Source organism: Sus scrofa, chromosome 12, assembly GCF_054392235.1.
Source record: "Sus scrofa isolate SSC_HxYL_T2T_F1_AM1 chromosome 12, Sscrofa_HxYL_maternal_Yorkshire_Landrace_v2.0, whole genome shotgun sequence".
Classification (NCBI taxonomy): Eukaryota; Metazoa; Chordata; class Mammalia; order Artiodactyla; family Suidae; genus Sus; species Sus scrofa.
The window spans coordinates 48,475,800-48,489,778 of record NC_139394.1 but is presented as its reverse complement, the minus strand read 5'-3'; the positions used below and the strand labels follow the sequence as shown (position 1 = coordinate 48,489,778).

The 13,979-nt window shown below is 55.0% G+C and overlaps 1 protein-coding gene across 16 annotated transcripts in view; it reads right to left on the bottom strand.

Annotated features, from left to right (window-relative positions):
- Nucleotides 1-1,245: 1,245 nt before the first annotated feature.
- The window catches only part of KSR1 (kinase suppressor of ras 1), a 150,098-nt gene continuing 137,364 nt past the window's right edge, over nucleotides 1,246-13,979 (bottom strand). For 9 of the 16 annotated variants that reach the window (XM_084985273.1, XM_084985270.1, XM_084985274.1 and 6 more), the window contains 4 exons: nucleotides 13,442-13,573; nucleotides 11,950-12,085; nucleotides 10,229-10,362; nucleotides 1,246-4,365 (listed from right to left, as the gene is read on the bottom strand). In XM_084985273.1, the coding sequence (XP_084841399.1) occupies nucleotides 4,287-4,365; nucleotides 10,229-10,362; nucleotides 11,950-12,085; nucleotides 13,442-13,573 (481 nt within the window). In that variant the 3' untranslated portion in view covers nucleotides 1,246-4,286. Of the gene's footprint in view, nucleotides 4,366-5,637; nucleotides 5,827-6,853; nucleotides 6,935-10,228; nucleotides 10,363-11,949; nucleotides 12,086-13,441; nucleotides 13,574-13,979 lie in introns of all 16 variants that reach the window. The other 7 variants (XM_084985269.1, XM_005669083.4, XM_084985263.1 and 4 more) reach the window with 2 other exon arrangements.

Below are 13,979 nucleotides of genomic sequence, written 5' to 3'. Positions count from 1 at the left end.
CCGATCCCATTAAGCCACAGCAGGAACTCCTGTCTCAGCACTTTAGCATCATCTTAGGAACACAGTAGATGCTCAATAAATGCCTCGCTGATAAGTTCCCTGACTTCTGATGAGGGCAGTTTTGGAGTCAAGTCTGACCCAAGGCCTGGATTCCACCAGCTATGTCATCCTGGGTGAATCTTTTAATTTCTCTGTGCCTCAGTTTCCTCCACTGAAACATCGCTAACAGTTCCTACCTTGTGGTGCTGCTGGGAAGACTCGATTAGGGAGAGACAAGGTGGAGGAAGCGCTTCCGTGGCTCAGAGAATGTTGGTTCCCCTTTGCCTCCATCTGTTCTGCATTTCCCAATCTCCAAAGTACCTTTCTCTTTCTAACTGGCCAGGAGAGGCTCCTAAAAATAAGATTTAGATAAATGACCATTGCTCCCCACCCCCAGGCTTCCATAAGGCAAAGGCAGAGGAGACACTGACTGGGTCTGGGTCTGCCCATGGGCTGGCACCCCCGGGGGCTGGCTCACCTTCCTCCAGGAGTCGTGGCTTTGATGCTCTTTTGTCTCCGTTCCTCCATTTGTTTAGACATATCTGCCTTCGAGGTCCAGGCCAAACTTCTCTCCTTGGGGAGTTCCCAGTGTGGCTCAGCGGGTTAAACACCCAGTGAGTGGAATTCCTGTCATGGCTCAGCAGAAACGAATCTGACTAGCATCTATGAGGATGCAGGGTCGATCCCTGGCCTCGCTCAGTGGTTTAAGGATCTGGAGTTGCCATGAGCTGTGGTGTAGGTTAAAAACGGGGCTCGGATCCAGCGTAGCTGTGGCTGTGGCGTAGGCCAGCGGCTATAGCTCCGATTTGACCCCTGGCCTGGGAACCTCCATATCCCACAGGTGCAGCCCTAAAAAGACAAAAACAAAACAAAAAAACAAAAACAAAACTCGAATAGTATCCATGAAGATGCGGGTTGGATCCCTGGACTCACTCAGTGGGTTAAGGATCTGGTGTTGCCACAAGCTGCTGTGTAGGTCTCAGATGGGGCTTGGATCTGGTGTGGCTGCAGCTCTGATTCAAATCCTAGCACAGGAACTTCCATATGCTGCAGGTGCAGCCCTAAAAAGAAAAAGACAGAAACAAAAACAACATAACTTCTCTCCCTGGCCCAAACACCCTGGCCCCTCCCTTCCTGCTCTCCTACTCCAGTGCCCCCCCACCCCCAACGCATCAGGAACCGACCCAAGCAGACACAAGCCCCAGACACCTTGGTACAATTTTATTCACAGACTCCAGGCACCCAGGCCGGGCCTGGCACAGTGTTCTTGCCAGTGGCAAAAAAAAACTGATAGCACACAACCGTTAATACTAACCATTTTAATTTAAATTAATAGCCTTTCTGGAAGACAAGTGTGGTTGATAGAAAATATAAAAACTTTTACTGTACAAACTTTACATCCCATTCAAAAAAGCGAGTGTGTGCCTCGTGGCCACAGAAGACGCCGGCTTGGCACCCCCAGATGAAATCCTGGCTGACGGGCAGCATCACACTAGCTCCCCAAACGGCTTCACATTTAGGTCTCCACCTGGCCCCCACATCCGCACAGACCACTGCCAGCATGGCCTCATAGGGCGGGCCACTCTCCTGGGTGATCACAGAAAGAAATGCCATGAGCGGGTAGAGGGAGGCCAGGCCCTGCACATGTCTTTGACTTGGTGACACAGAGAGGTCAGCTTTGCTACACACGTCTCACGACGGACCGAGAACTTGCTAGGATTCAAGACCTCGAGCTGGATGGAGACCCAGGGGTCTGGTGGCTAAAGGCAGCAGAGACAGATCCTAGGGTTTTGGAGGTGAGGCGGGGAAGTAGGGGGTGGGGTGGGGGTGGGGCTGAAGGGTTGAAGCTTGGGCTTCACCCCCAGACCCGGAGGGGAGCTCTGCAGCCCCGCTTCCCTCTGCCCCCGCAGCTCTCAACCTAGGAGACCTCCCAGCTGCTCCATCCCTTTCACAGTGGGCTGTGAGGGCTGGATTCACAGTATCTGCCGTCCTTCATGTGTTTCCAAGGCAGACAGGGAGCGGACACGAAGGGCGAGCTTGCCTTCCTAACCTCAATTCACAGTCGCTGAAACAGACAGGGAGGGGGATCACGGGGGAATGGGGCCGCTTCCCAGGCATTTCTCTTAAATGACAGACAGTGCAGAGGCTCAGGCCGAGAGCAGCAAGGCATCTCAGGGCCCTGGAGAGAGGAGGGGTGTCCCCCGGCTCCACCCTCAGGGTTCCCTAAGGTCAGGCACTGTGGCTGCTCCCATCGCGGGCCCCCAGCGCTTGCACAGGGCACAGTGGCGCTCAGTGAAAGCTTCCTGAACTGACCCCAGGGTGTGGCCCCCCAGACGGAGAATGAAACAAACTCAAGTGACCTTCTGTGGGCTGTGCGTTGAGCCTGACTTGCTCAGCTGCCGTCCCACCTCTGGGCCCACTTACGCGCCCCAGGGTTCAGAGGGGAAATGTGAGAAGCACAGGCTGTGACCTCTGGGAAGGCTCCGCCTTGTGGGGGAGGAGCCTGACGGCCAGAGGCGGAGTCACACGCCAGGCGGCTTTGCCTGTGAGATGCGGGGGCCAAGGGGATGATGGGGAGAAACGTGCGGTCCCGCAGAGCCAAGTCCCACTGGTTTGCGGCTCCTCTGTCTTCCTTCCCACACCCTGAGCGGGAAGGGCCGAGGCGCTGATGGGCGCGTAGGCCCAGGGACGCTGCAGGGCCGCTCAGCTGTGCCCTCCCAGCAGGGCCACCAAGGGGTCCTTCCAGCCTGCCCGCAGCTTCCAGGCAGAGCCGCCCACTTCCCGTGATAATTTGGCCAGACCCCAGGGAAGGCTCTGAAGGTCTGGGACCTGGCCAGATGTGTTTACATGAAGCGGGTGGGAGGGTCGCATGCTTCCCGTCCTGTCTCAGAGCCCAGACACAGGGTCCAGATCTGAAGCCAAACTCCCCTCCACTTTCAAGGCCCCTGCTCATTAATGGCTTTGGAGTGCCATATGACATCACGTCCACTGTAGGGCTTTGCCACTTAGAACATTTGTCTCTAGGTGACAGCATCTAATGAGGACACAGGCAGGACACATATCCTGGACTTTCCCTCCTCTGGTTCAAATGGACAGGAGCAGAAGCCCCGACCTGTGCCTGGGAAGGCCCTGCAGGTTGGGGCTTGCTAGGTGGGTCTAAATGAAAGAGGTTGGGGGGGTATGCTCCCCACCTTCGCTAAGAGCTCTGAACCCGGGCAGAGGAGGAGTCAGGAGTGGGCTAAGGGGCTTTAGCAGGACTGAGGGGTGGAGAAGGCGTGCAGTTCTGGAAACCTGGCATGACTGATGATGGGTTTTAGACAGCCAGGGCACTCCGTGGTTGAGAAGGTGGCTCAGGGACCCTCTCTGCCCCGTCTCCCTCCCTCTCCCTTCTCTATTCTCACAGACAAGGCCTTCATGGAATGCACCTGCTGGGCTGGGCCTTAGCTCTGGGGTTAAATGTCAGTCAAGGATTGGGCTGTATCTTAAGAGCTGAGATCCTTAGTCCCTGGGGGCTTCATGAAAGAAACATCTCCACAGGCAGAGGAAACCCTGGCTGGAAACCACTGGATCAGCCTAGATGTCATTTGGATTCTGGCTGTGCTTTTCCTGGATTATAGGGGTCAGAGGTGAATCCAAGCGCTCTGTGAACTCCCCACCCTCATAATCCAGCTCAGCGCTCAGCCAGGGTTTCCTTTGCCAGAGGAGGGACCGCATCCCTTTGGAGGACCAGGGGAGAAGCCTACAGATGGCGATTCCCCACTGATGGCGTTTAGAACCAACACAGAGGCTGGGTCAAACCTTGTGCCTCCCGTCCTACCCGGAGAACAGCCACAGTCACGATGCTTTTCTTCCTCTGGCCCAGAGTGGGTGCCTCACGGCCTACGGGGTCCTCCAGAGGGGCAGTTACTTCTGCCATCCCGGCTGAGGGTGCCAGCGACCTCTATGCGGGCCACTTGTATTATTGTACAACATCCTGTCCAACTCTGCAGAAACACCCATGTAAACATTTGCCTCTTGTTGGTGGTGGTGTCATTTTAAGAAAGAGCAGGTGCAGCTCCATCTCGGGGCTCCAAGTGTTTTTGCGGAGGAACAGCGTAAACGGAGGACACGAGTTCCTGGTTTGCAGCGCTCAGGAGGATGGCTGGCATTTCAAAGAGTGTTGTTGTTTTTTTGTCGCGGTGGTCATTTGGATGTTTCAGAAACACATTTAAGAAAGAAATACATCAGCAGAAAAACTGCACAGCCGGCTACATCTTTGGGTTACTGGACTCCAGGACGCCCAAGCCAAATCTTTCAAACCGGGGTACAACTTTGCTGCTGTTAATGCTGCAAAGAGGAACAGAAACAAGAGTTATAGCCCCACTGGTCTTGATCAGAATTTGGGTGACATTAGCTGACAACGAGTGGACCAGTTTCAAAAGCTCAGCAGAGGACCTAGCCCCGCCAAGAAGTGGGAATGATGATATAGCCAATGGCCTTGAGAGAGCTGCCCCTGGTCACATCTGGCTGGGGGGCTAAGCCTTGGCTACATGCCCTCCTGGAGGGTAGGGGCCTGTTCGTCTCGGGACCCCCAGCACCCCACCACCCAGTAACTGCTGGGGGCATCTGAACTGCTTGCCCACCGCAGCCCGGGAGAACTCTGGCTCTGGATGGAAATGGGAGGGAAAGGAAATCCGACCCCCAGCACTGAGAGTGACATCACTTGCTCCTTCTCGAAATGGTCCTCAAATGCTGGGTGGCATCAGGGCCATCTGGGAAGCAGCTTGAAATGAGGGCTCTCAGCGTCTACCTCCAGAGATTCAATTTCAGGGCTTGGGAGGGCCCAAGAATCTGCATTTGCTGAGCACTGGATGACCTGTCAGCCCTACTCCAGCTGAATGCTGGCTCGGGGTCTGGTACTTTCCGTCCACACTGGGCAGGTGGAAGGGGAGTCAGACCGCAGGGGAAGGGGGCGGAAGCTTTGTTTCCAGGAGTGAAGTTACCTGGAGACAGACCTCACCCCTCTGCTTCAGGACAGCTCTCCCCAGCATGCAGCCCAGGACCCAGCCCTTCCGAGCTGGTACCTTTTTTTTTTGGCTTTTGTCCTTTTTTAGGGCCACGCCTGCAGCATATGGAGGTTCCCAGGCTAGGGATCTAATTGGAGCTGTTGCTCTAACCCACACCAGAGCTCACGGATCCTTAACCCACTGAGTGAGGCCAGGGATTGAACCAGCAACCTCATGGTTCCTAGTCAGATTCATTTCCGCTGTGCCACGACGGGAACTCCCCTAAGCTGGTATCTTTCATGGCAACAGAACTTGTGGGGTCCCTGCCCTCAGTCCTCCTGAGGGGACCGCCTGGGCAGCTCTGAAATCATTCCACTCCTTGTTGGACAAGATCCCCACGGGTTAAGAGCCAAGCAACACCCCAGCCCCTGGACCGTGGACACCCGGTGGGGGCCGGTGTGCTGGGGGGCGGGGCTTCTCTCACTGAGCTGTTAGTAAGGAGACAGGACCACCCCACAGAGGAAGCGCTAGAGAGATGAAGTCACGTCCAGGGAGGCGGTTCTGGGGGCACTGTTAGGGGGGCCCTCCGTGAAGAGCAGTTACTCAGGCGCACACAGGCCTCGGAGCAGGGAGAGGGCCCGTTTTAACAAAGCAAAAGGAGAAGTCGTAGCAGAGAAGGCCGGAGTGGCAGTGACCGCGTCCCCTGGGTTAGTGCGCATCGCTGTTGCGTAGGAGTCGAGGCGCTGAGCGTGGATTAGGAGGAAGGAAGCCCCGGCACATGCAAGGCAGCCAGGCCTACAACCTAAGGGAGGAAAGAGAAGAGGGAGAGCCATGTCAGAACCTGTGCCCCAGGGGAGGGGCAGGGGCAGCGGCAGAGGCCTGGTCAGGCCGGGGGGACAGGGGACCCTCTTTCCCTGCGGTCAGAGAAGAGGACATCCCCACTCCATTCCAGGCGCTTGGATGGGAGCCCGGCACAAAGAGTCGTTCCCAAGCTCTCCCCTGGGACAGGCCACACAATTCCGTGCAGGGGTTGACCAGCAGGCCCACTGCTCCTCAGCCCCTGACTTTCAAAATCAACATTTTGTGGGTTTTTTTTTTTTTTTCTTCCCTGCTCCTGAGGCATGCAGGGGTTCCCAGGCCAGGGATCAAACCCACACCCACCATAGCAGGGACTGGAGCCACAGCAGTGACAACACTGGATTCTTAACCCATGGAGCCACCAGGAAACTCCCAAAATAATTTTGGAGTTTACTATTTCTGCTTCCTGCATTCTCTTTTTTTCTTTTTTAGGGCCGCACCTGTGGCATATGGAGATTCCCAGGCTAGGGGTCGAATCGGAGCTGCAGCTGCTGGCCTACACCACGGCCACACAAGGTCTGAGCAGCAACTGCAACCTAGGAGGCAGCTTGTGGCAAAGCCGGGTCCTTAACCCACTGAGCAAAGCCAGGGATCGAACCCACATCCTCACGAACACTATGTTGGATTTTTAACCCACTGAGCCACTACTGGAAGTCCTGCATTCTCTTTAAGTTCTAGCTTAAAGAGAGGGGACCAGAGGGGACCCTGGGCACTGAGACTGTGATCTGAGCTCTCTCCTACCCGCAGACCCACTGTGTGTGGACAGAGCCCAGCCACATGCCATGGGGCTGCTCTCAGCATGAGAGAAACACGAGCCTGCAGGGCCCTTGCTGGTGGCCACACGAGCTGCCGGAATATCACTTTGGTGTGCGGGAATACAACAGGCCAAGATGGGGAAGCTGGGTGCAGACACAGAACAGGAAGCAGGAGATGCAAAGGGCAGAGAATCAGGGAAACAGCAGAAGACACACTATTCCTCCAGGACGGTACAGTTGTTCTTAAAGTCAAGGTGACCGAAACGTCCTTTCCCGTAGTAGCGGCTCCGCCAGCGCCTGGGAGCGCCCGGAAACCATTTCGCCAGGCGTGGAAGGATCGTGGTCCAGCAGGTGATGGAGAGGCGGTGGAGGAGGGGCCGCAGGAGTCGGGATGGTGGGGAGAGGGGGAGATGACAGGACAGGCCAGAGCATCCGCCACCCCCCCCCCAAAAAAAGGCAACAAGATAGATGGAAAAGAAAAGAGAAAATGAGAATTAGAGGCTTGAGTGTGTAGAAGTAAAAATCATGAACAGAAAGCTTTGACACAGACATTCAGATGAGCTTGAACGGGCTAAAACTGATCACTTGGGGCAGGAACCAACCCCCACTTGTGGCTCAGAAAGGAGACGGTGGAGCTCTATGGCCTTTAGGGAATCCGGAATCATCTCCTGAATGCCAGCAACCCCCCAGCGCAGGCTTCTCTTTTCTTTTTTTGCCTTTTTGTCTTTCTAGGGCCGTGTCCGTAGCATATGGAGGTTCCCAGGCTAGGGGTCCAAGTGGAGCTGTAGCCGCTGGCCTACACCACAGCCACAGCAACTCGGGATCCGAGCCGCTTCTGGGATCTACACCACAGCTCACAGCAACGCTGGATCCTTAACCCACTAAGCAAGGCCAGGGATCAAACCCGCGTCCTCATGGATGCTAGTCAGATTCGTTACTGTTGAGCCATGACGGGAACTCCACAGGCTTCTCTTCTGTGGAGAAAACCAGGCCCTAGTTTGCGAAATGAGCTGCCCAAGGTCTGACCAACCAGACCCTTGAACTTGATGCAAGTCCAGGAGACCCCCAGGCTCCCGGTCTCATCCAGGACAGCTCCTGCTCAAAACCCAGCTTCCATGACCCCTCTCTTCTCGAGACCCTTCCTCAAGCCCCCCAGGTGGTCAGAGAGCCCCGTCTGTGTGCCCACAGAGGCTGTGTCCTTGCCTGGCACTCAGCACTCTGTAACCACTTCCTCCTGCATCCCCTCGCCCATCAAATCATAAATCATGTTACCTGAGCAATTACTACATCCCCGGGGCTGCGAATACAGAGAGGCTGAGAACACAGAGGTGACAAGACCGTAGCCTGCTCTGCGGGCATATAGTGTACGGCTGGTCATCTTTATCTCAGTCAAACCATAAACTCCTTGCTGCTGGGGGCCCGGCCTCGGCTTCCGTCTCCTCAGGTGTGGCATAGCTCAGCCATGGCTGGGTAAAACCCACGCCTCTGATGGCAGCATTCTGTTATCTCCTATTTATATTGGACTCTGACCCATTTGAATCTAAGATTACCTCGTAAGGTACAGAATTCCCTCAGCCCAAATTGTCCTTCCTTAGACCGTCCCTGCAACTCGCCTAAATTGCCAAATGTGCCGTATTTCTTCACCAAGTTGCCTTCCTTGCATCATGTGCGTGGTTGACCCAGGCTGGGCCCCTCCTCACCTGCAGCATGAAGCCTGGTTTGCTTTGCTTTTAGAATGAGCTGGCAAGCTAGGTGAAAGTCAGACCTGGTCACAAAACAGTCGTGACCATTTTAGAGTTACACAAAATAAAAATAAAAAAACAAAACGGGGACGTTCTCTTGCGAAGCAGTGGGTTAAGGATCTGGCACTGTCACTGCAGTGGCTTGGGTCACTGCCATGGCGTGGGTTTGATCCCTGGCCGGGGAACTTCTGCATGCTGCAAGTGTGGTCAAAAATAAAACAAAACAAAATCAAACAAAAAACAAAACAAAGAATGTGTGATGGAGACCATAAGCCTAAAATATTTACCATCTGGCCCTTTCTAGAACAAGCGGAGTGCTGCCACCACACACCTGGGCAGGTGCAAGATGCAGATGCAGCTTCTCCAGGAGCTACCCTGGGGGTGGGGGGCACAGAGGCTCTTGCCTCCACCCCGATCGAGACAAGCTTTATCTGTTCTATTTCTCCCCGGGCTGTGTGTGAGATTTCACTTTTAGAAAGTGCCCTTCCCCTTAAAAGAAAGGTTGTGGGGTTTTTGTTTTTTTTTGCATTTTAGGGGCACACCTGCAGCATATGGAAGTTCCCAGACTAGGTGCTGAATCGGAGCTGTGGCTGCCAGCCTACACCACAGTCACAGCAATGCCAGATCTGAGCCACGTCTGTGACCTAAACCACAGCTTGCAGTGACACTGAATCTTTAACCCACTGAGTGAGGCCAGGGATCGAATCCACATCCTCCTGGATACCAGTGGGATTCTTAATCCACTGAGCCACAGTGGGAACTCCCCCCTTAAAAGAAAGTTTAAAGCTATTCATCTTGTCCAGGAGGCCAGCGACGTGTGACCTGCCACTTGTTTTTGTAAAACCCACCAACTAAGAATGTCTTTTTAATCTGTCTAAATGGTTGGGGGAAAAAAATCAAAAGAAGACGTTCATGACATGTGAACATTATGTGAAATTCGAGTGTCAGTGCCCATAAAGAATGATTCACCAGAACCAGCCAGCCCGTGAGTTTGCGGGTCTGTGGCCGTCCTCACACCACACAGCAGACCTGTGTCATTGTGACACACCGTAGGTGGTGGTGCCGTTGCTTTGCATGCTGCTGGGCGAGCTGCAACTCTCCGAGACGGAAGCCATAACTCAAGGTTCCCTCTAGGCCTGAAAAGCTAAAATATTTCCCAAGTGGCCCTTGGTAAGTCTGCCCATCCTGCACTTTGTAGAGCTGTGGACACTGAGGCTGGAACAAGGAAGGACTTGCCCCGATTCCACAAAGGAGGAAAGAAGTCTGGTTCTGAGTGTTCCAGCAGAGAGCCGGAGGGCCAAGGAAAAAGGGAAGGAGGCAGAACTCACAAGAGCTGAGTGGCGCGCAGCCCTGCGTGGAGGGGTGCAGAGGATCATGTGATTACATGGAAGGGGGCGGCCGCCAGCATCAAAACAGCACATAAACCCAGGCGATGTGGTCCCGTAACAGGTGGCTGATTTAGGGGCTGAAAGCTCTGTCTTGATTGGGTCTGTGCCATTTTAAGCAACAGTCCCTCTGCCAATTGCGGTGAAGCTCTGTACTTCCCCTGGCCTGACTGGCCCCCTCCCAGGCAGAACCTTCTTTCAGGGCCCAGCCTGGGCCCAGTTGCAGCACTGGCTGATGACAGTGACGGGGAGGTTTCCACAGAGAAGAGCAAGAGACACCAGCCTATAAGAGTCTCCAAAATCACTGTGATGAATGGTGTCCCCTGGGCGAGGGGACTAGTCGCCTCTGGCTAACCTGCCCTGGGTGTGCTCCAGCTCAAATGCTCAGGCAGACAGAGCAGAGAGCACCCCCCCGCCGCCCCCCAGGACACCTGGGTGCAGGTCTGGCTCCGAGGGGTACTTACTCAGCAGACTTCCAGAAGTGCCCGGGGTGTGAGAGCCGCCGGTTCAGCTTGGGCAGTTTCTCCAGCATGTCCATCAGCAGAGGGAAGCTGGGCCGCTCCTGCAGGTCGAAGGCCCAGCAGGCGGACAGGATCTCCTGCAGAGCGAGCCAGCATTGGAGGCTGTGAGAGCCGCCAGGGAGCCAGGGGGGCACAGTGGAGGCTCTCTGCCCAGGGGCCCTTCGACACTCCTGAGAGCCCCCCTCTTGGTGGTCCCTCAACCCTCCTGCCACACTGAGGTGACTGGCCGTTGCTGGAGGGCGGCTGAGAAATGACTGAATTCCAGAAGAGCTCTCGTGCTTCCAGTTAAAATGAAGAGCACCGGCCTTGCCTCCCTTTCTTCATTGACCTTCTTCATGTCACAAAGCCCAATGACAAGTCAGAAGAAAGAGATCAGAAATGGCCTCACAGATGTTTAGAATGGAAAGCGGAAGGGGCGTGTTGACAAGTGAGAAGCAAGATTCGGAAGGTGTGTGCATGGCGGGGCAGCAACGGAACGGGGGAGCCTCAGCGTTACATGAAAGGAGGTGGGGAGTGACAGAAGGACTGCATGGAGGGCAGCAGCGAAACCCAGCATAGCAGCTGTCACTGCTGCCCCGAGTCCGGCAGAGCCCTGAGCATCCTGCCGCCCACGATCCAGATCCACGCATGCGCACAGCACACCTCTCGGCCTTTCGATTGAGAGCTACCCGTGAGAATACAAGCCTGCACACACGACCGGGCAGATGCTCAGACGACAGGGCAGATGGTGGCGCTGCCAGGAAACCCACAGCTTACCTGGTGCTTCACCTGGACAAGTGCCGGGTGGGCCCCCTAGACAGTTCCATTGTTATGCGGGCTGCCTGGGTACCCACTGGAGTGGGTTATCTACATCCTCGCTGGCACCTGCCTGATCCAAGCCTCCCTGACTCATGGATGCCTGGCTGTCCCTGACCGCCCTGAAAACACTGCTCACCCCACCCCATCCCCATCCTGGCTCCCTCAGGCATCACTGCGCCAGACAAGGGAACTTACAGAATATAATGCAGAGAAGCCATTAACGGTATTCAGTCATGAGAGGGCAGCAACTGCACTATGATTTGGTATTTTGAGAACAAATTTGCTGAGGAAACCTTGATTCGTTCTCAAAGAGTCGAGAAAAACATCAAGGAGAAAGATCTGATACAATAACCCCACAGTTTGTACTCTGTGCAGTGAAACGTGTTATTGTCTTCTTTCTTCTAAGTAACCTACAGGCTTTATTATCTTATCTTGTAATTCAATCAAAACCATTTTAAAAAATTTCCTTCCTGTCTTTTTTATTTTTTGGTTTTTTTAGGGCCGCACCTGTGGCTCGTGGAAGTTCTGGGGCTAGGGGTTGAAACCGAGCCACATCCCTGACCAACACCACAGCTTGCGGCAACACTGGATCCTTAACCCACTGAGTGGGTCCAGGGATCGAATCCCCATCCTCATGGACACTAGTTGGGTTCTTAACCTGCTGAGCCACATCGGGAACTCCCTGTCTTTTACTTTTCAAAGGTTAGGAGTGGGTGGTAAAGGACAGAGGTCTTCCAGGCAGCAGCAAAGAGGCCTGCCTGATGTCTGGGCCCCACTTCCCAGGTGAGTGGAGGGAGGGCAGCCAGGGCCCATGCCCGGGCCCACCCTCCAGCCCTGCTTCTCGCTCAGAGCAAGTGGCTACTCACCGTGACTTCCTTCCCTAGGCTGACGGAGGCCAGGACTCGCTTCATGCCCTCTCCGCTCCCAATCTGCCAGATCAGGGCCTCTGCAGCTTGGTTCTTCAAAGGCCAGTCTCTGGCTTGCAGCTCATACCACACAGTCCTGTGGGGACCGTCCATCGGGTGGCGTGAGCTCCGGGTGGCCTGGCCCCCACTCACACCCAGGGGCTCCTGCTGTGAGGAGCCCAGCTGGAGGACCCAGGATCCTCTGCCGCCTTCCATGGAAGGAATGTCACGACCCCCTCCCGGGCCCCTCACTCCCATCATAGTGGGACGTCTGAGGCAGCACCAGCTCTGATCAGATGTCCTGGTGCAACCGTTTAACCTCCTGAGGCCCACGGCCAAGGTGGTCTGAGGAGTGACAAGAATGCCCAGCCCTGGGTCTGGCACACGCAGGTGCTCCGAAAATGATGGTTAAAGCTCAGGGCAGGAAGAAACCACCCCGAGGGAAGGAGACCCCGAGAGATTTCAGGGTGAGGACCTCATCAGACCCTCCAAGTCCCCTCGCCTTTCTCAGACCCACACTGTCCAGCATGGGGGTCACGTGGGGCCACTGAAGCGCTGAGACGAGGGGAGGGGAGCCGAGGGGTGCTGAAGGTGTAACACACACACCAGATTTTGAAAGCTCTGTGGGGTAAAATATCTCCTTAATTTCTTACTTTGATTATATGGTGAAATGATCATCTTTTGGCTCCGCTGAGTTAAAATATCATGGAAGCTGATGGCACCGGTTTCTTTTCCCTTTTAACGTGGCTGAGAGAACTTGACATACCTGGCTCACGTTATGTTTCTCTGTTTCTACCTTTCTACCCGGTCAGCACCCCCGCTCTCTGTGGTGCATAGCCCGCAGGACTCCCTCTTCTCCCAGAGGTTCCGTTCTTGGTTAGCTCTGGTGAGCGCCCTCAAGGGCCAACAGTGAGAATGACACCCAGAGTTAAGCATTTTATTTTTATTCTATTTTATTTTTTGTCTTTTTAGGGCTGCCTGCAGCATATGGAAGTTCCCTGACTAGGGGTCCAATTGGAGCTGCAGCTGTCAGTCTACACCACAGCCACAGCCAAACCAGATCCAAGCTGTGTCTATGACCTACACTGCAGCTCGTGGCAATGCCAGATCCTTAACCCACTGAGCGAGGCCAGAGATCGAACCTGCATCCTCATGGATACTGGTCAGGTTCTTAACCCACTGAGCCACAATGGGAACTCCCTGGAGTTAAGCATTTTATACAATTACCTAACTTAATCCTCATGAGTCAACTCTATGAGGGAGGTGCTTTCTCCTGCCTATTTTACAGGAAGGGCAACAGAAGGTCAAGGATGTGGTCACTGGCCCAAGCCAATGAGCCAGACATTGAGTGTCCATGCACACCTCTCCTGCCTCCAGTGGCCAGTGGGACCCTCTCTTTCGGCCACACTTGGCCTCAGATTCCCAGGAGGAGGGACGCCAGGGGCTTCCTCACCCAAATGCGTAGACGTCAGCAGCTTTGGAGAATGGCAGCTGGTCCTCGTCCTTCCCGGGGGTCATTTCCCGCACGATCTCGGGGGCCAGGTAGCACAGCCAGTCATGTGACAGCTTCAGCTGGTTCTCACGCCTGATGGCCAAGAAGCCAGGGCAGGGTCATGGCCTTCAGTTGGCAGCGAAGAGGCCCGCAGGGCACACACCTGCCCCAGATGGCACACCGCCCACCCTCGGTCCAGAGATGCACTTGGCAAGGTCCCTGGGCTTCGGGGGACATTATGGTGGAGTGATGACCAGGTTTTTCTAGGCTAAGAACAGGCATGGGCAGGGAGCTGCACTTGAGGGAGCCTGGTTCCCTACCCTGGGGGAGTCGAGTGCATCTCAGATTTGCCTGTGGGTCCCACAACCTGGCCTAGGACTGGCTCTCTGCCCGCAGGAGACCAGATGCCTGGGGAGGAGCCCTTTTCCACAGTCCCATTTCGACTTTTGCGGAAATGGAGCATGAGGCTCTTCCTCATAACGGGGACATGAGCCCTGGT